The sequence below is a fragment of the Eptatretus burgeri genome, chromosome 14 (genome assembly GCF_056783735.1).
Source record: "Eptatretus burgeri isolate ZD-2024b chromosome 14, Ebu_testis_v1, whole genome shotgun sequence".
Lineage (NCBI taxonomy): Eukaryota > Metazoa > Chordata > Myxini > Myxiniformes > Myxinidae > Eptatretus > Eptatretus burgeri.
The window spans coordinates 59,046,794-59,070,561 of record NC_140974.1 but is presented as its reverse complement, the minus strand read 5'-3'; the positions used below and the strand labels follow the sequence as shown (position 1 = coordinate 59,070,561).

General features: G+C 43.8%; 1 protein-coding gene and 1 long non-coding RNA gene across 8 annotated transcripts in view; one reads left to right on the top strand and one right to left on the bottom strand.

Moving 5' to 3' along the window:
• The first annotated feature begins 39 nt into the window (after positions 1-39).
• ABCA2 (ATP binding cassette subfamily A member 2) overlaps positions 40-23,768 on the top strand; it is an 80,685-nt gene continuing 56,956 nt past the window's right edge. For 3 of the 4 annotated variants that reach the window (XM_085855059.1, XM_085855058.1, XM_085855061.1), the window contains exons 1-11: positions 40-238; positions 8,406-8,499; positions 9,262-9,373; positions 9,620-9,840; positions 13,422-13,543; positions 16,874-17,074; positions 18,487-18,830; positions 19,339-19,498; positions 19,624-19,752; positions 20,547-20,696; positions 22,898-22,994. In XM_085855059.1, the coding sequence (XP_085711185.1) occupies positions 173-238; positions 8,406-8,499; positions 9,262-9,373; positions 9,620-9,840; positions 13,422-13,543; positions 16,874-17,074; positions 18,487-18,830; positions 19,339-19,498; positions 19,624-19,752; positions 20,547-20,696; positions 22,898-22,994 (1,696 nt within the window). In that variant the 5' untranslated portion in view covers positions 40-172. The remainder of the gene's footprint in view (positions 239-8,405; positions 8,500-9,261; positions 9,374-9,619; positions 9,841-13,421; positions 13,544-16,873; positions 17,075-18,486; positions 18,831-19,338; positions 19,499-19,623; positions 19,753-20,546; positions 20,697-22,897; positions 22,995-23,768) is intronic. The other variant, XM_085855060.1, reaches the window with a different exon arrangement.
• Positions 3,290-23,768, bottom strand: part of LOC147013332 (uncharacterized) — a 60,317-nt gene continuing 39,838 nt past the window's right edge. The window contains exons 3-5 of one of the 4 annotated variants that reach the window (XR_015051280.1): positions 20,537-23,059; positions 6,140-6,264; positions 3,290-4,119 (exon numbers count right to left, since the gene is read on the bottom strand). This is a non-coding gene — a long non-coding RNA (uncharacterized LOC147013332). Of the gene's footprint in view, positions 4,120-5,851; positions 6,265-19,745; positions 20,281-20,536; positions 23,060-23,768 lie in introns of those variants that run through there. The other 3 variants (XR_015051281.1, XR_015051279.1, XR_015051282.1) reach the window with 3 other exon arrangements.

Below are 23,768 nucleotides of genomic sequence, written 5' to 3'. Positions count from 1 at the left end.
GGCGTGGCTAAACGAGGAGGGCGTGGCTAAACGAGGAGGGCGTGGCTAAGCGAGGAGGGCGTGGCCGTTGTGATGAGTCGGGCGCGCGCGGTGTTCCAGTCAGTCTGCGCGTCGGTCCGTCCGTCCGGTTGACCGTCCCGCAGTGTCGTGTTCTTGGAACGTTACAACAACAATGGGTTTCACCCACCAGCTCGGCTTGCTCCTGTGGAAAAATTTCACGCTGAAGCGGCGCAGCCCGGTGAGTTAGAGCGATCGCGCGGGGGATGGTCGATGCAAATTAAAATCGACGTCACTGAATCGTATGACGTCATGTTTCAAGGTTCACTGCGTTAGGGGTAGGGGGGGGTCTCGATTGGAGACGGAGGTCAGATTCGGGTCACGTTGAGCTGATGTGGGATGTATATATATATATATATATATATATATATATATATATATATATATATATATATATATATATATATATATATAATACCTATGGATGAGATAATTAAGCTGTTAGGAAGCAGTAATTAACATTCACCGCGCGTAACGTGTTTACAATAATTGTTATAATTTATTGTAAACACATTTCGTTTTTCGAATGAATGATGTGAAATTTAATCCCTGAAGTTTGAATACTGTGAGTGGCTGGGGAGGGGGATCGTTTGACTCCCTGGAGAACATTCCCTTTTTTTCTTTCAATGAATGAATGAACGAATGAATGAAATTGTTTTGCAGTGTTTAGAACAAATGAGAAACGTTTTACGCCACGAAAGATGAGGGATGGGTATGCCGAGTCATTGTGATGAGGGGCGATGTGCACCTGTCGGTGATACGTGGTTGAACCCACAACCCGCAACCCACAATCCATACCATCGAAATTACCACCAATGTTGTCCATTTTATTGTGTCTCCCTTCCTCGAGCAAAGACGAGTTCGGTAAGTGGCATATCAAGAGTCGGACAAGTTTGCCAAGACCATCGAGTCGTTGAACTCCGGCGCACCGGCCATACTGTGGGGTCATTCCGCCCCAACTCGACCAGAAAAGGGCATAAGATGTGAAACCCCTCGGCTCCAAGAAAGTGCCACTTGGGGTACACACACACACACATCCATCCATCCATCCATCCATCGGGACCATATTCTGTGCGGAACGTTGGTGCTGCCTCAGCAGTCTCCTTGGCTATTGGGCACAATCCTGGACGGGTCGCCACTCCGACACAGTATACCAGTAAACTGGAACTCATTATGCTGACCTCAGAAGGATGACATGCAGAGTCAACCCCACCTGGTATTAATTCAACAGCTGAGGGGAATTTGAACTCAGGTTCCTAGGATCCCAAGCCCACCACCCCAACCATTAAGCCAACACCAGGCACGCAGACTATCCAAGGGAGGCGATTTTCCTCCGTCCAGGGTCCTAAGGACAACAGAGAGTTGTTCGAGTGTGAGTGGTGACTGTAAGTATGACCTTTGCTTGCGAGTTAGAGTACAGATACCATCAACCAAAGGGCGAACAAGTTTTAAATTGATTTCTGTCGTGTGGTAAAGCTTAGAGAAGAAGAGTTTTACATCCTTCCTAATTTCTGCAGGGTTAGTAGTGACTGAGTTGTCAGGACGTCTCAAAGCAGTGATTAGGGAATGAGGAGATTGTGATTTTAAGTCAAAGAAAAACCAAGTCCGGGTATCCAAGAGGTGAAGGTGTTGGAAAGCGTAATCTCGTTCACGCTCCTTGGGATTGGCTGGCAATTCTGCTATTGAGAAGGGGCTTCTTCTCACGTAGTCTTCGTTTTTGTTGGGGGTAGAGTGGGTTTTTTTTAAGTGGTTTCAGTTTGTAAAATTTGCTTCTCCAGCTCCGCTTTTTTCTGCATTCCATTTGTGTGGTAAGAAAGCAGATTTGCTGACAAACTCTGAATTTGGACCTTTGCGTTGCCCGATCATGATCGCTGGTCCTTAAATTGGGGTTTGGAACATATCAAGCTGGACCATACACTTTCAAAAGCACTCCTTAAGGAGTGGTTAACCAATACAGAGATGTTGAATTTCCAGAAGGAGTGGCGATTTGGAAATGACGCTCTACGGTAGCTTACGGTAATGAGGTGGTGGTCGGAGAAACCGCACAGAGAAAGTCCCGTCCTATGGGAGAGAATGTGAAACGACGAATTTACATAAAATCTGTCAAGCCGAGCGAAGGCCACCCGACAATTATTAGCACCGGGTAACCTGATGGGTGTTTGGATTTTGTACCCACCAGATATATTGAATATCAAAATCTCTTTGTGTAATCGGACAGCGGTCTGGCCAGTCTGGGTTGAGGTTCTACTCCTTTCTGATCACACTCGGGTTGCAGGATGCAATTCAAGTCTTGGAACATGTCTTTCAATCCGGACAAATCTCACACTCTCACTAAGTCTCTCCGAAAGGACCGTTTAGAAAACCCCCCTATCCACTTTCTCAACAATCCTCTGGAAGAAGTCCTTTCTTTCAAGCTTCTCGGTCTCACTATCTGCCATGACCTTTCCTGGGAAAGCCACATTTCAAACCTCACCTCCAAAGCCAGTCGCCGACTGGGAATCCTCCGTCGTGCAAGGTCCTTCCTCGGCCCACCTGAGCTCCTGACCACTTACAAAGCTTTTGTACGCAGCCTCATGGAGTAGTGCTCTCCCCTTTGGGCTGGTGCTCCTGCCTCCCACCTTTCTCGGCTTCACACTGTAGAAACCAAGGCATTTCGGATCATTGGCATCTCCCGCAATGAGGGTGAGTCTTTGGGCCTCTCACTCAATCACCGCAGGTTGGTCGGTGGTCTTTCTGTCTTCTACCGACTCCTCTCCAGCCTCGCCCCCCTGCTCTCTCTGTGATTTGTCCCCACCACATTTCCGCAGGGCGCTCAAGGTCCGCCAACAACCCCCTTCTGGTAAAACTACCAAAATCACGAATCACTGCTCACCTTCACTCTTTCATTCCTCTTTTTTCCCACCTTTGGAATAAACTCCCTCACTCTATTCATTCCCATTCTTCCCTCCAGGCCTTCAAAACAGCTGTTCACCACCACCTCTTATCATCCCCCATCCAAATCCTCTATCTTTTCTACCCCCGATAATCCACCCAAGCCCACTTCCTTCAAATTCCCTGCTTTCCTTCCTGAAAGTCCTTGTAATGTCCATCTTCTATTCCCCATGTTCCCCACCCCATCCCTCTCCCTTCCACAGATCTCCAAATGTCTCTGTTCCCCACTATTTTGTCCTTCCCACTCCCTCCCTCCGAGTCTGGCTCACGCTGCCATTTATATTGAGGCTACCAAGGGTCATCATGGTGATGTAAAGGTGGCAAGCAAAGAAAAATAGGCAGCGTTTAAGTTCCTCTGTACAGTATCTTTACCAATGTGTTTTTTTGTTTGTTTGTTTTTATCCCCCGCCGCGTGGCGGAAGGGGGATATTGTTAAGCCTATTGTATCACTCAGTCGGCGAATAATGCTTCTCGCCATTTCAAGGAACCCATGCAAATCAGAAAAATGATCTTTGGTATCAATATGTCTTTTACTGAAAGTCTGGTTCGGGAATTTGAGGATTTGCGATGACAAGATGTTAGAAACATTGTTTGTGGGTGTTCTGACACAACCTCAGGTAACGTGGAAGGAAGAGGGTTGGGAGGATCAGAGTCCACTCCTACAGGTTTGTCAACATCATGTTCTTCAACCCTGTCACTACACTCAGGCACGTCTTCAGAGGTAGCTGGTGTGGGAATTTCTGCAATTGAAGAGTCATTGGTGGTTAAATCAGAGCACTGTTGGGGGGGGGGGGCTACGGGGGAAAGTTTTTGGCTGTTTTATCGTAGAGTCCTTATGTGGCTCATTCTTATTACCATAAGAAGGAATCAAGACTGTGCTTTATTTAATTATCTCTGGAAGCAAGCCACATTCACTTTGATCTACTGGCAGGGTGTCTGCATCTTCAATTGAGAGCGACTCGTACTGATTACTCACGGGTACTGCATCAGGTAAACCTGGAGTTCTGGATACAATTTCAGAATGATCTGATTCCAGTCCTCAAGATTGTAGCAGTGCTTGGTGAAAAGGAGATGGCCATCTTGCCATTATTACATGCTCTGAGCAGATGCGATGCCACAAGCTTCATTTATCTGAAAGAGAATAAATCTTTTATAAATGCATCAAAAGCAGGGCGTCATGCAAGAACTCATTCATGTACGTCAGCAATTCTATAGTCAGCCGGACATAACCGAAACGGTTCAGGAAGTCATCAGTGTTGCCAGAAATGTGATGGCTGTTGACTACGGCAAGCAAATTGGTGGATATGAAGACCTGAACAAACTCTGCACAAACCTGTGTGGAACCAAAATCGAATCAATTCGTCCTTGCCACACACCCAACATGTTCACCAAGTTTCATCCAAATCCGTCCACAACTTTTTGAGATATCGTGCTATATACGAGTTTGGCCTTATCTCTCAATGGTGAAGAATCATTCGAAAAAATTCTAGTCATCGGCTCCGACGACAAAATCTAATCAGTTCGTGCTTGTCACCCACCGAAACTGTCGACAAAATTTCATACAGATGAGAGAGATATATAAAAACATAACCACCTTCACCTTTGGTGGCGGAGGTAAAAAGGACGTCATGGGTCACGTGTCAAATGAAAGCGGTGTTGTGTCAAAATCAGATTGCTTGGGACCCAACCATAACTGTCTCTAGTTATAAAGTGGCATGTCTAGTTATGTTTGTTATGATTGCAAGCTGAGTGCTCACCCTACGAGCGATTCTTGTTCCAAGCATGCAACACATTTTTTTTGACACATTACCTTTATTTGAGCGGTGTATAGCCAACTGACAGCTCTGTTTCGGCAACCCCCCGCCCCCCACACCCCCAAAGCAACAACCCCGGGTTCCGTGCATGAAACAAAAAAAACATACCTACTGCTTATAATTCAAAACACCTCATTTCACTGGAAAACGTGGGGACAGGAAATACCATACTGAAAGGGTGGGGCCTTGTAATACCTCCTCCAATCTTGAGCGGTGTGACACGATATATATTTATATGGAGAATTTGCATTCACCCCTCCCCCACAAGACCACCGGCAAAGATAAAAACACCCCTTCACATTAATTTGGGTCATGCTGATCCTCTGTAGCAAGTATGGATGTAATCAGCCCAGAACTGTAGAAGTAGCATGACAAACACACAAACACGGGTCCATGAATTGTCATGAGGATTAATACCACAGCAGAGTACCCACCAAATGGATGATCTTGTTCCAAGCAAGCAACATGTTCTTCTGATGCATCCCTTTATTTGGGCGGTGCATAGGCAACAAACCGCTACCTTGATCGCTCCCAAAAGTAAAAAAAAATCCCAGGTTACGCTGATGAAGCAAAAGCATACGTACTGCTTATGTGTGTGTGTGTGTGTGTGTATATGTATATATATATATATATATATATATATATATATATATATATATATATATATATATATATATATATATATATATATATATATTGCGGCCTCCGATACCGAGACACCAGCTTGTCACTCGGGGATTAATCCCCGGTCGACCGCGGAAAAGCCGGACCTGGGGCCACCGCTAACAATTAACGTTGTGGTACGGTGGGTTGTTTTAAAACCACGAACGCCACCCAGTTAACGAGTTCCAGTATCCACCGTCTAATTATGCCGTTTAACTGGAGGTCACGTGGTTACCTGAGCGGGGAGCGTGCCCTTGGCAAAGCACCAATGTTATCTCAATTCGATTTTAATGAGGGCGGCCGAGCGTTTTAACCGCTGGTGCGTGTTGACGATTTTTGGTCAAATCTGTGGTAATTTACCTCCCAGTCTATCGAGGTTCGGACAATGCCAGACCAATGGAAGGAAATGACAAACACGGACAGGCTGGAAGTCAATAAATAATTTATTAATTAGAAAATAAATAAAAACAACTTTTTATTTTCTGAGGTAAAGAAATTAATAAATTTCAAAGCAATCGAAATGAATAGTTAATCAGACAAAATCAATCAAAATGACAGGAAAGAGACAGAGAGCAGATGCTTATCGGGGGTTGACTAAACACTAAACTACTAAACACAGACAAGGGTACCCAACAGATCATTCGGGGTGGGGGGAGAAGAGTCGTCTCGCTCACCAGAGAGTAGTCGTACGTGAAGTGAAAACGTCTTGAAATGTGTGTGCGAGTGTCTTGTCAGTTGCCAGCACCCAGCCTTGCTGTGCACCCACTCACGAATAGCCTTGGACGCCAGTTGACGACGTCTGGGGGGGGGGGGGTGGGACACCGAGATCATCTGTCGCGGGTTTCGACCCTGGTGCTGCGACATGGGCAGCTCCTCACACTTCACAAAACTGGCGATGTCCAGTGACCCGCGCCTCACTCGTTGTTGACCGACCCGTTCCTCACTCGTCGGCACTGCTCGCACTCACACGCGCACCACACGCTCGCTTGCTCGCTTGCGTGCTAGCACGCTTCCTCTCTGTCTCGCTTCTTCACTTGCATGCTTCAACTCTCACTTTCTTTCCTACGCGTTTGCACACTTGCTTCTTCCCTCACGTGCCTACACCCACTTCTTGCTCGCTTCTCGCGCGCTTCCTCTCTCGCTTACTTCTCTGCTTCTGCTCGTGCTTCCTTTTTGTATCTGCGGCCCGTCTCGGCGGCGCAAAGTCCCCCCCAAGCTCACCCCGCCCCACTTGTGCACCGTTACCATGACAACCCGTGTGCTCAAAAAAAAAGGTGGGCGTCGGCACTCACGAAAAAATATGTGCATAAACGTTGCTGAGAAAAAATGAGGTAGGCGCCAGCGCTCGTGAAAGAAATGTGTGTAAACATGTCTGTCATAAAGAAAAAAAACTTCCCATAAGAGAGGGGATCTATCCTTTACCCTTCTCAACGCATCACATTTAAAATCCCATTAGACATGGGGATGGGGCTAATCTGAACATGCATTTAAGGAAATAACTGTCTGAGGACCTGGAGGTGTGGATGCATTCATCAGACCGGATTCTGAAATCCGTCACTATATATATATATATATATATATATATATATATATATATATATATATATATATATATATATATATATATCTTCTTCTTCTTCTTTCGGCTGCTCCCGTTCGGGGTCGCCACAGCGGATCATCCGTATGATCCGCATACTGATTTGGCACATGTTTTACGCCAGATGCCCATCCTGACGCAACCCTGGTCGCCTCTTACGACACAGGGATATGGTACACCTATTTTAACCAGGGTATACACCGGCCCAGTACACTGGTACTCATTTCGCCGACCTCGGAAGGATGACAGGCTGAGTCAACCCCCTGGTGTGTATTAATTCAGTGGCCTAACGGGGCTTGAACTCAGGACCTTTTGGATCCCAAGCCGCTGCCCTAACCACTGCGCCAACACCAGGCTCATATATATATATATATATATATATATATATATATATATATATATATATATATATATATATATATATATATAGATATAGATATAGATATAGATATAGATATAGATATAGATATAGATATAGATATAGATATAGATATAGATATAGATATAGATATAGATATAGATATAGATATAGATATAGATATAGATATAGATATAGATATAGATATAGATATAGATATAGATATAGATATAGATATAGATATAGATATATATATATATATATATATATATATATATATATATATATATATATATATATATATATATATATATATGTATTACATCGTGGTTATATAGCTCGGATAATTCCAGTTGCATCCCCCTCACCCCAACCCCCACAAAGGAAGAAAAATCTAAAATGGGCAATTTTTTTTTTCCCCCCCAAAACGCGATGTAATCAAACGAAACCTGCACAGACACTACTTCAGGGTGGCCTCATTACTCCCTGAAAGTTTCAGCTCCCTTGGTCAAATCCTCTCAGAGGAGTAGATGAATCTTGCATTTCCCTCCATTTTATATAAAGATGCAGAACTACACCTTTAAAAAAAATTGTTTACATTGCCCTGAGGCTCATCATGGAGCTTGTACATAAAGAACCTGCAGGCCAAAGGCATTCGTAGACATCGGTGTACAGTACTTTAATGTGAATGATATATGAGAACATTGGGAGACGGTAGACAGATGCATGCATGTGCTCTGTAGAATTTGAACCTGGATTCTGAGCATCATGAGCCATTGGTTCAGATGGGAATGCTAAACAAGCCAATCTAATTCCTGGATTCATATGTTTTGTGTCATGTACAAAGGAGGTCGTGAAATGTATGGAATATGTAGATGGGCTATATAACAATTGCTGTTATTTTTGCCAAACCCTCATCTGAGTTGATGGGTGCAGTGGCTTCTGTGGGTTGGATGTTTAGCATTGGTCGATGCTGTGTGTGCAGTGGGTCCTGGCTTTTGAAGTGTTCATCCCACTGGTGCTCTTTTTCATCTTGCTTGGCTTGCGGGTCAAGAAACCAGCCATCACAACGCGTGAGGGTACGTTTCCTGGTCCTTGTAAGCAAAGTTTGGCATGAGTGGATTTTTGTTATTGTGAGTGATTGATCGGCTCATTATGCTAATCGTAGTAACTCAGACAAATCCATTTTCCATGAGAGAATAATTACGTCTTCTATCTGAATTGTAGACGGTGATTTGCAAACTGAGCCTCAAGGGCGGTGTGTAGAAGTTTTTTCTTAAATTACAATAAATATAAGGTGCAGGGAGGTGAAATTCGCTGCACATGATGCACAACCCATGCAGGGTAATACTTGTGTTCATTCACATCCGTAGGATGTCTAATAAAGAAGATAGAAAACACACCTAACCCTCGGATGAGGCTTCCGACTTTGGCACGCTCATGAGGTTGTACCGTCGAAACAAGACACTCCAGAAAATGAAGGAAATATGATCACATTTGTGCATGTAGTGTTTTAAAATAACGCTTCTTGCTAAGAAACATCATATCTTCCATTTTAATAAAATAACTCCAACCCGTCGTGTTTGATGGACTTTTACACTCGCGTATTCATATCTCCCTTTATCTCAAAATGAAAAGCTCTCGATGCTATCTTTCAACATTAGCTTGTTATGACCCTTAATGACACATTAGTCATTGATATAAAGTACAATGTCGGTCTTGTCCTCAGTTTGTTTTGAATTTGTTCTGCAGTCCATCGATCCATTTTGTTTTCGTTCACACCCATCATATCTAACCTCCTCCTAAACCTGCCCATTGCCTCTCGTTTCTGATCAATCCAGTTTACTACTCGGCAGCTCCGCTCACCTCTGCTGGCATTATCCATGTGATGCAGTCTATATGTCCTGGGGGTCAGCGGGATGACTTTGGATTCCTGGAACAAAGGCACTCCATGTACGTGCATGACATTGTAATCGTACACCGTCCGAGACGTTGTATACAAAAAAAAGAAGAGAACCCTTCCCTCTACCACACCCTAATCACACGCTCAAAATAACATCCAAAATGCTGTGGTTCCAATTTTGTTTTTCGCATGTTCAAGTTTTTATTTTATGTGCAATTGAGACTTTTATGGTGTTTGTAATCTCTTCTCATGCCTAATCTGATGATTGTAATATTTCTACTTCCTGTGATTATAAGGGTGAGCCAGCTTCTTGAACGGCTGGGTGAGGTTGTCTCGGGAGGAGATTACTTCGATCCTGATCATCCAGGCCCACTGCCTGACCTCCAAGAAATTCAACGACAGCTTCAAGGCCTACTAGATCACAGGCCCTCAAGAGCAACGCCACTGGCCTCCTCTTTAGCCCCAGATAATATCACCATCCAGAATGATGCTCACCGATCTACCCACAATGCAACAGGTAGCAGTGCAGTTTAATTGGCCGTAAGTTGCTTTTGTCCCCTCTGTCATTTTGGCAGCACAAATATAATTACTGTATGTGAGTGGTTTTATGAATGTGGGTTTTGTTTTACAAGATATGCTATCGATTTGTGTGGTTAAACGCACAGATGCCAACCCTCCCGATTTCATCGGGAGGCTTCCGAAAATTCACCCAAACTCCCGCCCTTACGATCACTATCCTTATCCTCCCGAAATTTTGATATTTTTGCACTGTTCACTAATCAGAATGTACTAGTATGAGAATTGAATGAAAAGCATCGTCTGCTACGTATAGCATGTGGTAACTCCATAACGTTCGCTGCTACCAAATTGTACGTAAAAAATTGCAAATTCAAATGAGGAGCAGCGAAACATTGGGTCTGGATCTCGCTTATGCGATCATGCACTGAGATTTAGTGCATGCGGTATGTGTGCAATACAGTGCATGCGGTATGTATGCACAGTGTATATGCATGCGATACGCTCACTGCATGCAGCTGGGCCCCGTACCAGCCCGGCGGTCGCGACCACCGTGCGGTGTTTAACAGCCGCTAGAGTTCTACGAGTCGCGCTGCAGCTGTGGAACATCGACTTCGAAGTTACCGATGCTTCAAGCCCTCGATGTTGATTACGAAATGGCTGAAAAGAAGCTTACGAAGACCAAGAAATGGTCTCAGAAGTACAAGACCGAATACAGTCTCCAATACCCATGTATTCGAAAGTCTGAAAGAGGAATTCATCATGCGTATTGTACAGTATGCAGCGTTGATATTTCAGTTGAGCACGGAGGTCGCGATGATATTCGGAAGCACGTTGGAAGCAAACGGCACACAGACATTGCAAAGGAGAGATCTTCGAGCACGAGTACCGGTGCACTTCTGAATTATTTCACCAAACAAGGGACAAGCGAGGAAGAGGATGTTACCCGAGCGGAACTTCTCTTTAGTGGATTTATTGTGGAACATAACTTGCCCATATCAGTCTCAGATCATGCTGGACCTCTATTTCAAAAGATGTTTCCAGATTCAAAAGTTGCTTCAAAGTATGGATGTGCAAGAACAAAAACTTCAGCAATAATTGGTGAGTTGTCAAATGTTACTGCTTCATCTATTGCCGATATTGCTAGACTAGCTCCATTTAGCCTAGCTACAGACGGTAGCAATGACAGTGGTGAGGCCCAGCTATATCCTGTCCTGATTTCGTACTATGACAACAGTGCTGGAATTGTGAAGCAAGGTTTGCTAAGTTTGCCTGCGTGCAAACAAGATTCCACTGGAGAAAACATTTTCAAACTGCTTGATCATGAGTTCAGTGACAGGAAAATTCCGTGGGGAAATTGTGTTTCCTTTTGTGCTGATAATGCCTCTGTCATGGTGGGCAAGCACAAAGGAGTCGCTGCTTATATCCACAAACAAAATCCAGAGTGCTACATCATGGGATGCCCTTGCCATATGATGCACAATACGGCCAAGAAGGCGGCTCAGGCCTTACCCATTGAATTAGATGACTTTCTCATCGATATTTACTACTACTTGGACAAAAGTAGTAAACGCGTCAAAGGAGTGAAAGCACTGCAAGAACTCTGTGATGCCCCGACACACAAGATTCTGAAGCATGTCGCAACAAGGTGGCTGTCCCTTGGTCAGTGCCTAGACAGGCTGATTGAACAGTGGGAGCCACTTCGCCTCTTCTTCAAAGAAGAAGTACGAAGAAAAATGCAACCAACTGTAGCCAAGACTCTAACAACGAGCAAGAAGGACGGCACTGTATCTACTGCCAGTACTGGCACTGCAGGATCAAGCACTAGTGGAGCAGCATTCACCACTACCACTGCAGTATCTGCTGCGAAGAAGACAGCAGGGACAGCACCAAAACCAATGCTGAGAGCAGGTAGCATCACCGGCCCTTCATCACGTTCATCTACAAAGCAGATCCCTTCAGAGTCGAGAAAGACTGTGATAGTCCCATCTACAGGCAAAGAAGGACCCAAGTTAAGTTCTGCTTTTGCCAAATCACTTGATAGAAGCTCAGCAAAACCTTCGAATCAGAGGTCTTCTTCCTTGGCTGCACCTACCTCAAGCTCTCTCCTCAAACGTAAAATTGGATCTGGTACTACGAGTCTGACCTCTTCTGCTGGCAGTAAACGCAAGTGTGATCGCCCTGCGGCTAAGTGTACTACGAGTTCTACAACTAAAAGCGCATCTTCCTCAAACACTGTGCAGGAATCTAGAGAAAAACGTGTCAACAGGATGTTCTTGTCTCCACAAACAAAACTCTATTGTTTCTTCCTTCGATATGCTAACAAGCTTTTTGAGAAGGGGAATCTTCTGCTCCTAAGAGACGAACCCTGTATTCATCTCCTGCACGGAGAATTGAATGGTCTTCTGAAAGATATCTTCGTACGGTTTTTGAAACCATCGGTGTCATCGGTTGCTCTTGTAAATGTACCCTTCTCTGACAGAAATCATCAGAAGAATGATGAGGACCTCATGATTGGGAACGATGCCAAACTGTATATAAGGGAACAAAGGAGTCTCAAGAAATCCACCTTCACTCTGAGTGAGTCAGACATCCAAGGTTTCTTCAGTGCAGTTCGCTCATATTATGTGAAAGCCTGCAATTACATCTTCAAAACCTGGCCGCTAGATGATGAATTAGCCAAGCATGCTCAGGTGCTGGATGTTAAGCTACACCAAGAAGTGGGGTTTGACTGTGTGGAGTTTTTCATCAAGAAATTCCCCTGTCTGTTCAGTGGCGGTGATAGTGACATAGACAGTCTTGAGAGTGAATTCGCTCACTACCAGGCAGACGCCTCCATAGCTACAATTGCTACTGAGACAGTGAGAGTGGATGAGCAGTGGCATCGGATTTCACAGCTCACAGATCCCTGCACTGGTGCCAAGAAGTATCCTAATTTGAGCAAAGTGATGAAGGGAATCTTGGTCATTCCTCATTCGAACGCATCATGTGAGCGGGCACTCAGTCTTGTACGGAAGAATCATACTGAATTTCGTCCCAATTTGAGTGTCAAAACCCTGGAAGCTCTCTTAATTGAAAAACTAGCTCATAGCACCCCTTGCTACCAGAGAGAATACAGCAAAGACATAATCAGAAGGGCTAAAAGAGCCACACAGCTGTCACTCAGCAAAGCTGCCATGGAAAAAGCAAGCAGCAGTAGTACCAGCCAGTAAGGTAAGAAAAATATTGCTTCTTTTGCGCTTTTTGTTAATCTTTGATTGTCCCCTAACTTACTAATATTAACATACATGTAACATTAAAAAGTGCACAATTTTCCCCTTTTTTTGTTCAAAAAGTGGGAATTCTTAACATGTTAAATGCTCCAAAATAGGGCTCAGATGGCACTAGAGAGCGTCTAGAACCCCAGAGCTTCCAGGGCCCTAAGGCGGGCCCTGGACCCCGCCGCAAGGGTCGAGCGCTACGCGCTCGAGATGTGCGCCTAGCGCACATTATTTGGTGTCGGTTGCAAATCCTCCCTAATTCTGATTTCCAAAAGTTGGCATCTTTGTAAACGCACTGTTTGTTCCCTTTTGGACCCGTTAGGCTCCAGCCTCGGCTTCCTACTATCTGACAGAAAGGCATTCCAGAGGTTCCTCCACAGCAACCTGTCCATGCCAAACAAAACGGCAGCCATGTTGCTGCAGTTGCCCTTTGACCCAAAGCAGGTATGTTTCATGTCAAAGCTCTCAGTTCATGAATATATTCATTGAAATTAATATATAATATAAAAGGAGGTGTGTGTGTGTATGTGTGTGTGTGTGTGTGTGTGTGTGTGTGTGTGTGTGTGTGTGTGTGTGTGTGTGTGTGTGTCCGTCTGTGCGGGTGGGTGAGTTCTACCCATTGGTTGGACAGTTCGCCTGACTTAACTCACAATATCCATACTACCGCTGCCATATTTCTATTTTCTATATTCTGTATAGGTCGGAGGTTTTATCGGCCTCTTTTGGTAAGGCTCATGCCTTCTGACTAGCATGGCATTATCTTTACTCGAATTCGATATCTAATTTAATTTTTTATCGTGGCTAAGATGGTTTAAGACAATTGATGAATTAAGATAAAATGCGGTTGTAAAGAAAACAGGAGGAAAATCGTACGGATATTGATGTTTTAGAAGCTAAAACCGAAGTGTCAAACAATTTGTGACTTAAACAAATGAGCCTTTTTTTTTAGCAGTCGGAACTGCTGCTCGGATCAATTCCGCATTTTAAATTTTGAAATTCAGTTCAGGTTAAGAGATTGTAGAGGTTATCGCATTTCAGCTGTAATGCTTATAAATATCCAGAGAGTTGTATTCGTACATTATTTGATGTTCCCGGACATGTCAGGGTGGTCATTGTCCCCGGACGGTGTTTATCGTATCACCAGTAGAAAATGTATTTCCGACATTATTTTATTTCCATCTTCACTGTTAGTCAATGCAGAATGATTTTGATGAAACAGTCGGCCTATGAATTGTAATTTTTGCTCCACCGCATGTCTCCCTCCCCTTTACCTCACCTCACCTCATGCTTACCTCCTCCCAAACCCCTTCCCTCTTCCTTCCAGACCACTCCCCAAAAACCCCAAAACCCCATTCCCTCATGCTCCCTTCCCTTCTCCTCCCCTCAGGCTGCCTTTCCTTCTCCTCCCCTCATGCTGCTTTCACTCGCTTTGCTCTCCCCTCCTCGCCCCGACACCCCTCCTCGCCCCCGACACCCCTCCTCGCCCCCGACACCCCTCCTCGCCCCGACACCCCTCCTCACCCCCACTCGCTCTCTCTCTCCCTCCCCCTCTTCTATTTTTCTCCCCCCCCTCTTATTATTCTTGTCAGCGAAGTAACGAGTGGTATTTGCGAGTTGAAAATAAATCACAGGCCTACACTTTAAACAGCAGAGAAATACTTTGTAAAATATAGGTAGTAAAACAGGTAGTAAACATTCATACCATCTTCATCGTGTCGAAAGAACTACACATACCTCACTCTGTGTGTACTACAGTAATGTGTTCAGAACTGCTTTGTGCTTTGATACATTGACCATTCAATAAAAGGAAGATCAAAAGTCTTTTACTTCAATACAGGGCTAAAGAAAAACTTAATATTGATATTGATTACCTCTAAAACCTCTAATAAGGTAAAATGTGGTTGTAGTATGCTGCCTGTGCACATTTGCAGCAAAGTGATGTAAATGTAGTTTGTGAAACAATGAAGATTCACCGGCAGACTTTGTCACACCAAATTGAAAAATGAGACCGCTTCCTGTGCGTATTACAGTACTGTATTCAGGTGTCAAATACTGTGCTATTCATTTGGGTGTCTGGCACTCCCAGACCTGGCTCGTGTTGATTTACTGTATCGCATGGAATATGGACTGGAAGTGCATATTGCAAGTCATGATTATAAATAGTCTTGTTTGGTGAGCCATTTATAATTCATGTAAAGGAGTTGTTAATACAGCCGAAGGTAGTGTGATTGGTGACAGTTTAGTAGGCTCATTGAAGGACAAAATGAAACTGCAGATTCACTTTTGTCATTCATGGTTGAAGGTTGATCAGTAAGTTTGTGGCCTAGCATATGTTGGTTTGCCCTTCAGAGCCAAAGACTGCCATTGACACGAGACGTGAATGTCTGAAAGCGTGACTGTTTATAGAGTACAAGCAGCAGCCCGCACAACAACCACACATTGAGTCAGCAAGCAGTGTAACTCGGTGTCGAGGGATATGGGATGAGGTAAGACGACTTGCTAACCACGGTTCAGGCAGGTGTTTGTAACTTGTTCATGGTGCTGGCGATTGCTCGTTTACTCTTTGTGAAGGACAGCATAGACTCTTTAGTGTTCACCAACTAATACTAGCAGACGGGACACCCGGTTTAGCGTCCATCCGAGGGATGATGCACTTTGGGATGCAACACCCCTGCACGTGAACCACCAATCCGATGGTTGCTAACACAGTGTGAAGCAAGGAGAAGCTGGCGTTTCGGACGTTGTCCCTTCATTGGAGCAAAAGAGTGGTTGATGCCTGGAACATGAGCTTCTCCTTTGTTTCCCATGGCAGTTAGCAGACATCAATGTGTGTGCCATCTCTCGGATGGTAGTTAAACTAGGCATCCCATCTGCTGGCATTAGTTGGCAGATGTTAAAGATCCCATGGTGTGCTATGCAAAGATTAGCTTCACACCCTGAACAAGTTCCAAATTCCTGCCCCAACTACATCGTCTAATGTCAGGCTGGGCCAGCCAGTTCGTGAAGGACTTGGGCCAGGCTGACCCCAGCCAACCCCACAAGTGGGAATAATAAAGTGGCTGTTAAAGAAAGAAGAATAAGAGACAAAAATCGTGTTTGTTAATATGAGTGGAGATTTTGTTGCGCTGCGTATTTACCGATCACTCTCAGAAAAATCAATAGAAAAAGAAATTCCTGCAATTGATGACGCTCGTCCTGAAGCTGGTGCCTACAATCACATGGGACAAAGACGGGAGACATCAATGTAGTAGTTCATGATTTTCAAGGACATTAGCAGATGGTGGACAGAATGATACGTACATAGTGTCTGGGATCTGAACCTCGAGATTCCAGTAACGTCAGCCGATATGCTCCGATAGGAGTAGCAAACTGGCCGAGCCACATTTTAATTTCGAAATCCCTCGATTGACTTCACTTGAGTCTTTTTGTTTTCCTCTGGGAATCGATTCTGTTGAGGAAAATTTATTTATTTTTAGACGGAAACAAGTGACACTTTAAGCTTCAAGCGTTTACATTCCCTCTGAATATAGCACTCGGCCAGCAATTAGCCTTTTCCCAGGAGTACAACAACTCCAAGACTTGATTTGCAATTTTTTTGCCATTTGAAACCAAGCACTTCGGACCCTGGCACTCAAACCTACTTCTGCTATTCATATTGAAGACCTTTTGCACAGCAGGCACCCAAGGCTTATAAGTGATTGTTTCAATCCTTGAAATGATTTATCAGTTTTAAAGCACAATCTTTTTGTGTTGTTGTGTTTTGTTTTCTGGCAGAACATATTTTTGCACCCAAAAAAGCTGGGACGCGTGGTGTGTGCCAGAGATGATATCAACTCCAGCACTCTCCCGCCAGACCTGCGTAAGGCACTGCGGCAATCGCTGTGCCGAGGGCTCAGCTGGCAGCGTTCCGATCGCTTCGCTTTCATTGCCAGCAGCTTGCAGAAGCAGCTCAGCCAGGACCACGTCGTTAGAGAAGTAAATGTGATGAACAAGCTATTTTGGCGTCGAGTTTCCACGTTGCTTTGGTTTGAGGATTTGCAAACGTCTCACAAATTGACTTAAAGGGAGATTAGTTTTCCAATTTTGTCTTCACTAACATATTTACCTCCACCACCGAAGGTGAAGGAGGTGGTGTTTTCACCCCTTTCTGTATGTCTGTTTGTCTGTGTATTGGATATTTCAAAAAGTTGTGGACAGATCCAGATTAAATTTTGTTTTTTAGTGGTAGTTATGTTCCGGCCTGAAAGCAGGACAGGTTGGATGTGTGACAAGGAAGAAATGATTCAATTTTGGTGAAGATCCGGATCCACATCAGACTACTAGAATTTTAAAAAGTGATTCTTCACCATTGAGAGATAGGGCCAAATATGGTATATAGCACGATATCTCCAAAAGTTGTTGCCGGATTTGGATGAAACTTGGTGGACATGTGTGTGTGTGTGTGACAAGGAAGAAATGATTAAATTTTGGTGGAGATCCGGATCTGGATCTGATAATTTTTTAAGTGATTGTTCACCATTGATATGGCGAAACTAATATATAGCACAATATCTCAAAAAGTTGTGTATGGATTCGGATGAAACTTGGTAGACGTGTGACCACGACAAATTGATTCGATTTTGGTAAAGATCCGAATCCGGATTCGACTCCGAGAATTTTTTAAGTGATTCTTCACCATTGAGAGATAGGGCCAAAAACTATATGTAGCATGATATCTCAAAAAATTATTGGGCCAGATATGTTTTCGTGGATCAGGCATTACAGGGTGGAGGACTGTGCTCAACCGAGTGCCCTTCTAGTTTGTTACTGAAGTCATGCATTCTCTACACCATATTGATTTAATTATGTATTACGTAGGCCCCCCTACCCCCTCACTCCTTTTGTGTGCCCTTTATCAATTGCCAATTTCCTTCTCTGGTTGAGGGCACCTTCGGCTTGACCATCCGATGGCTTTTCTAGTAAATCTTGGGTGACGGATATGCTTCCGATTTGTCATGCATGCCTCTCTTGGTTGGGGAGTGGCGGTTGGGGGTAGGTGGGGAGTGTATGATGATGATAATTATAACAGTGAGTCACTTGGTCATCCACCGATCAATTCCTTTATTATGGATCATTGCTGTGGTGGAATGTTTCATGGAAGTAAGTTCGATGTAAAACTTTTTGTTTTATTAACTGCTTCTAACAATGTCCTTTGGTTGTGATTTACCCGAACTGCAGACCTGTTTCGAGACTTCACCCAAAGTTTTCAATGATTCAAAGTAAAGCCCAAGCAAAAATCCAGCAATTAATAATCATAAAATAATACGAAAATGTGGATAATGATTAAAGAAAGGAAATTCAACATGCTGGAGATTAATGAAGATTGACAAATAACATCTCTTCTCCAGCCAATTCCAACAACAACGACGACTGAGTCGTCGGTCACGGAGCTACATCAGGCACTGAAGCGCTTGAGACACCTGTTTCGTGACCTGGACCTTCTGGCAGGGCTTTCTCGAATGCTGCCCCACGGAGCCTGTGCTCGGCCCCACCGTGACTCTCTTCTCTCCGTGCCTACGACTCCAATTAGCACCGAGGAACTGATGGATAACCAAGACAATGGGTCCTTGGATGAGGACGGATTTGTTGAAGACTTGGACAACGGGACGACCGATGATGAAGGACCTGCCCAGTTCTCGGGCTTTGTACGTCTTTGGGCAGGACTTCAACCCATCATCTGTGGCAATAAAAGGTATTTGTGTTCCTGAGCTCGGTGAGAATGGAGGTCATTGGGGTGTTAGGCAATCAAGTGCAAAGTAATTAATTTATTTATGCAATGGAGAATCCCTTTTAATTGGCCTTTTAGATGATTTTGACCAGGACGATGGGGAAGCTTTTTAAAAATTTGACTTTGGAGGGGAGTGGGGTTGGTGGTTGAGGGGAGGGGTTGGAGTTGGGTGGGGTGTTTACTATGTTACAGTCAATTTGTCTGACATGGGAAAAGACTGCAGTTAAGTCTCTTCATGAATGTATAAACTTGATGATGATATTTATTTTGGTGTGTAAGGCTCATGAAGGAGTTTGTACATATTGCAGGTGAAACTAGAACGGCACTCGGTAGAGCGCATCCCTCCGCCAGGCTGAGCAGTTTTACGTTTTGTATCCCACCGACAGGTCGCATCTGCATACAGACTTCAGATTCATCTCACTTTGTTGCAGTAACTCAACTCACCCTTTCGTTTCATTCATCCTCGCCCCAGGCAAATAACACCGAAGGCCTTGCGGCAGGGAAACATGAGCTCTCTCGGCTTCACGTACACGGAGCAACGAAACCTGGGTTTGCTTATCCACCTCATGGCGTCGAACCCCAAGGTGCTGTACGCACCGGCTGGTTCACAGGCTGATAGCATCATACAAAAGGTGTGGGTCTTTCACGTCGCCCTTGTTGCATTCTCCACCCTTTCTGCTTCATCTGATTTCTGACATTCCCTCTCTACCATCACTTTTTGTGTCTTGCCTTCCTCGCCCTTTGCTTCCGTCCAAAGGCAAATGAAACCTTTGCATTTGTGGGAAATGTGACCCATTATGCACGACACTGGCTGGTCATTTCAGGCAAGCTGAGGGCGGCGCTCCATCCGAATGCTCTTGCCAACATGTCGTGGTGGAAAAGCAAGGTGTTGAATCTCTACTTTATAGACTCTCTTCAAAGTACGAGCTCATTACGAGTTTGATGTTTGTTTGCTTTTTATCTTCTTTTTTTTCCCCAGAATAATTGCATTGCCCTCCTGTGTATGCAATTGGCATATGGCCCCTTTCATTATTTAATCTGACGAAGAAGTACAGTACACACGGAATGTCTCATTTATAAACACATGATGCCAGAAACCTAAAGCAAATAGACAGCTGACCGTAGACACAATGGACAGACTTTGTGCATGTCCATGCTGATTCGTACATGAGTACTGTGCTTGTCTCCTTGACGATATTGATAAACAATCGGTTAGTGGATTATCTTTGTTTCAGTCAGGACCATTGCTGGAAAACCTTTTATTGACATTTGATGTTGAACTTTGGCACTCCCTTAACGAGGCCACAGAAATGTAGGGAGCGGCCTCATCGTAAAAGCTGCAACCATACAGCTGTGAATTGAGCGATGATCCTGAAGCTGCAGAAGTCCTTAGCATGTACATTGAGGTGTATGACTATAGGCAGAAATAGCAGACACACCTGTATGAGTTGTCAGGTGGATTTGCAAATGGCAGCCATAAATGTCACATAAGCAAATGTCGGAAGTATGAATCTGCATATGTCATTACTTGTGTATTCATCCATAAAAAAAACAACAATTCTTTCTTCCCCCCCATAAATGAACCGATTATGCTCTGTTGGTGTTTGTTGATATAGGTGGTTCACCATTATTACTTTTGAACTAGAAAAAAAAGGTAATCGTGCACGCACCTTGTTGCAGCTGTCCGAGCTCGCGGACGTTTCTGATCCCGATTTGGATGATGAAGATTTCTCGTTGTGGAACTTCAGCCTTCCAGATTCGACACAGTTGTTTCACCAGCTGGACATCATTGACAATGCAGCCTGTGGATGGATCAACTTTATGTCTAAAGTACGGTCTCATGTTTTAACGAGGGATCATACGTGTAGATGATTAACAACCGTGGTTTGGGCTTTCACGGTCGATGACAATATTTTATATTGTACACGGTGTCCATAAAGTCCTTGTGCAATGTTGAACTTTTATAACTTTTGATGTACATAGGATATCAACAAACATGATTTAGTACATGAACGCACAATTAATAAAGTTTTTACGAGACACAGTTGACATTTTTAGGCCTCAACATAACCGTCATCTTTGGTAATACATCGTGCAATCTGATGTTCTAGCTTATTGAAAACATTCTCCAGTTGCTGCTGAGTAATTTCATGAATTGAATTTATGATCATAGCCATAAGTTTACCCAAATATGGTTTTGATGAGTAAACAATTTCATTTAACTCCATAAAATGCAGTCCAATGGGGACAGGTCAGGTGAGTTGGCTGAGCAATTGGTTCATGTCTATCGATCCACTTGTCTGGGAAGCCGTCATTCAAGACAGTCACAAATGAGCCCCTAAGAACCATACCAGGCCATCCCATCTTGGTGTACTTTTGAGAAAAAGGGACTCAAAGTTCTCAGTCTCCTGTGTCACAATGAGCTAATAACAATAAAAAAATACCTAAGGATAAAATACTCAGCATCTGTCAGATGTCTGGCCACCATGTTTACATAGAATCATGGGGAAAATGTGGGATGGCCCATTCAGGCTCTGGCAAGTCAGATGCATATTAACAGAGCCAGAGAGGTTTTTTGCTTATATCCTTATCATGATATATTCTGATGGGTTGGCCCATTTTGGCCCTGAAAGGTATCAGTTTTGTGCACCTGAAGAAGTTCATAACTCAATTTCACAAAAAAAGGTGGGATGGCCCGGTATGGTTCTTAGGGGCTCAAATTTGAAACATAGTGGTAGAGGGTCTTGTCTTGCTTGTACAAGATGGTTTGTGAAGGATTTGATCGTCGTGGTTCCGGAACCAAATGCGGTAATTGTGGTGGTTGACCTTACCGCCGATGTAGAAGTTGTCTCAGAAAATGTCAACTCATCAGGAAAACTCAGGGGAATTGTGGACTTAACAAAAGCTATAGCATTAAAAATAGGACTACTGGACCTGTAGCTTATCTGGGCCCTGGCCTAATGTTGTAACCCATATTTGATAGCATTTTGATTTGAGAATCTGGAGCGGAAGGTTTTTTTGAAGGAATTTACGCGACCGCCATTTTGACACACTTCTGGTCACGTGATTGGCATGACTTTGGCGATTTAATGTCCCTACTCTGGCTTAATGTTGTAAACCCAAATTTGGTAGCATTCTGACTGGTGGGTCTGGAGAAGAAGATTTTTGATAAAAATTTACTAAATCAGCCATTTTGACCTACAGTACATTGTCATGTGACAGGAACGAGCTTTGCAATTCCTGTCACTAATCAGGAGAGGAATGTTGTTGCCAAATTTAAGTCGGATCAGCCCAATGGTTTGGACAGAGAAGTCTAAATAGGAGACCGAAGAATAGATGGATGGATGGTGTGCAATGACAATACCTTCCAGATAAGGTATATATATACCTTATCCAGGTATATATATATATATATATACCTTATCCAGACAATACCTTCAATACCAATGAATTTAAATTCCAGATAAGCTAATAATAACATTAAAATTGACAAAACTTTATGAATTATGCTTCCATATGCCATTTACAGTTTAGCCTGGTGTTGGCTTCGTGGTTAGGGTGGTGGCTTGGGATCCTCGGGGTCCTGAGTTCGAGCCCTTCTGGCCACTGAATAAACATCGGGGGGTTGACTCAGCCTGTCATCCCTCTGAGGTCGGCGAAATGAGCACCAGTATACTGGTAATTATCCCTGCGTGTCGAAGACGACTAAAGGGGTTGGCGTCAGGAAGGGCTTCCGGCCGTAAAACATTGCTACAAGAAAGGGTACCATGATTGAAGCCTGCAAAAAGCTGACCCCTTCTCAGGGATAAAGGCTTTCAAATGATGATGATGATGATGATGATGCCATCTACAGTTTGTTTCTGTGTCCATGAAGATTCACAGTTTGCTTGTTTCTATTTGTACATTAGAAGTTATAAAAGTTCAAAGTTGCAACAGGACACCCTGAACAATAATTTTTTTTAACTCCATTGGTATAACAAGGACCATTGGTGATGGTGAATGTGCTGACTGCCTCCTCTGTCCATTCATAGGTGAGCGTCGATGTGTTTAAGGGCTTTCCAACCGAGGAGGCCATTGTGAACTACACGCTGAATCGGGCGTACCATGACAATGTCACCGTCTTTGCCAGTGGGTCTTCCCTCTTGTCAACTTGATACGTTTTGTTTCATTTGTGAAAGCTATGAGAGCATTGTCTGGGGAAAAAAAAATAAAAAAAAACAATATTTCATAAGTTATAAATTGCTTTTTAGATTTACTCCCATTAAACTGCTCTAAGGACAGGTCATAATAAATATATATATATATATATATATATATATATATATATATATATATATTTATTTGGGAAAGATTACATGCCCAGACCAGGAATCAAACCCAGGTCCTCTGGAAAACTTTACCAGTGCTCTGTCATCTGAGCTATGTGGGAAACCTACAGGCTGAATAGGCAATTCTCCCACATATAGATGCCACTCTCTCTCCCCTGCTGCTTCTGGGGCACTCGCTGCCGACCATAGGAGATGTACATTTTTTTGGACACAAAATTGAGATTCGTGAAAGAGATATAAGCTTTATTATAAAAGGAGCCATGCGTCCATGCATCTGGGTCCCACCCATTGGTGGGACAGTTTGCCTGACTCCACCCACAATTTCTATAATATGGCCACCATTTTGGTGCTTACTGTGATGTGAAGTCAGACATTTTTGAAGCTGTCAAATTCACTATCGCCATGTCCTCCCTATAAGTTTTCCCTTCAGTGCAAAATGAACAAAGCGACAGTTAAAAGGATTTTGAGCCAATAGGGTTGAGCAGCTGTGGGGGGGGGGGGAGTGGAGGGTTAGGAAAGGATTTGAAGGCTTGAAGTGGGGAGGGGATTGATGCCTTAGGGTTGGGAGTGGAAG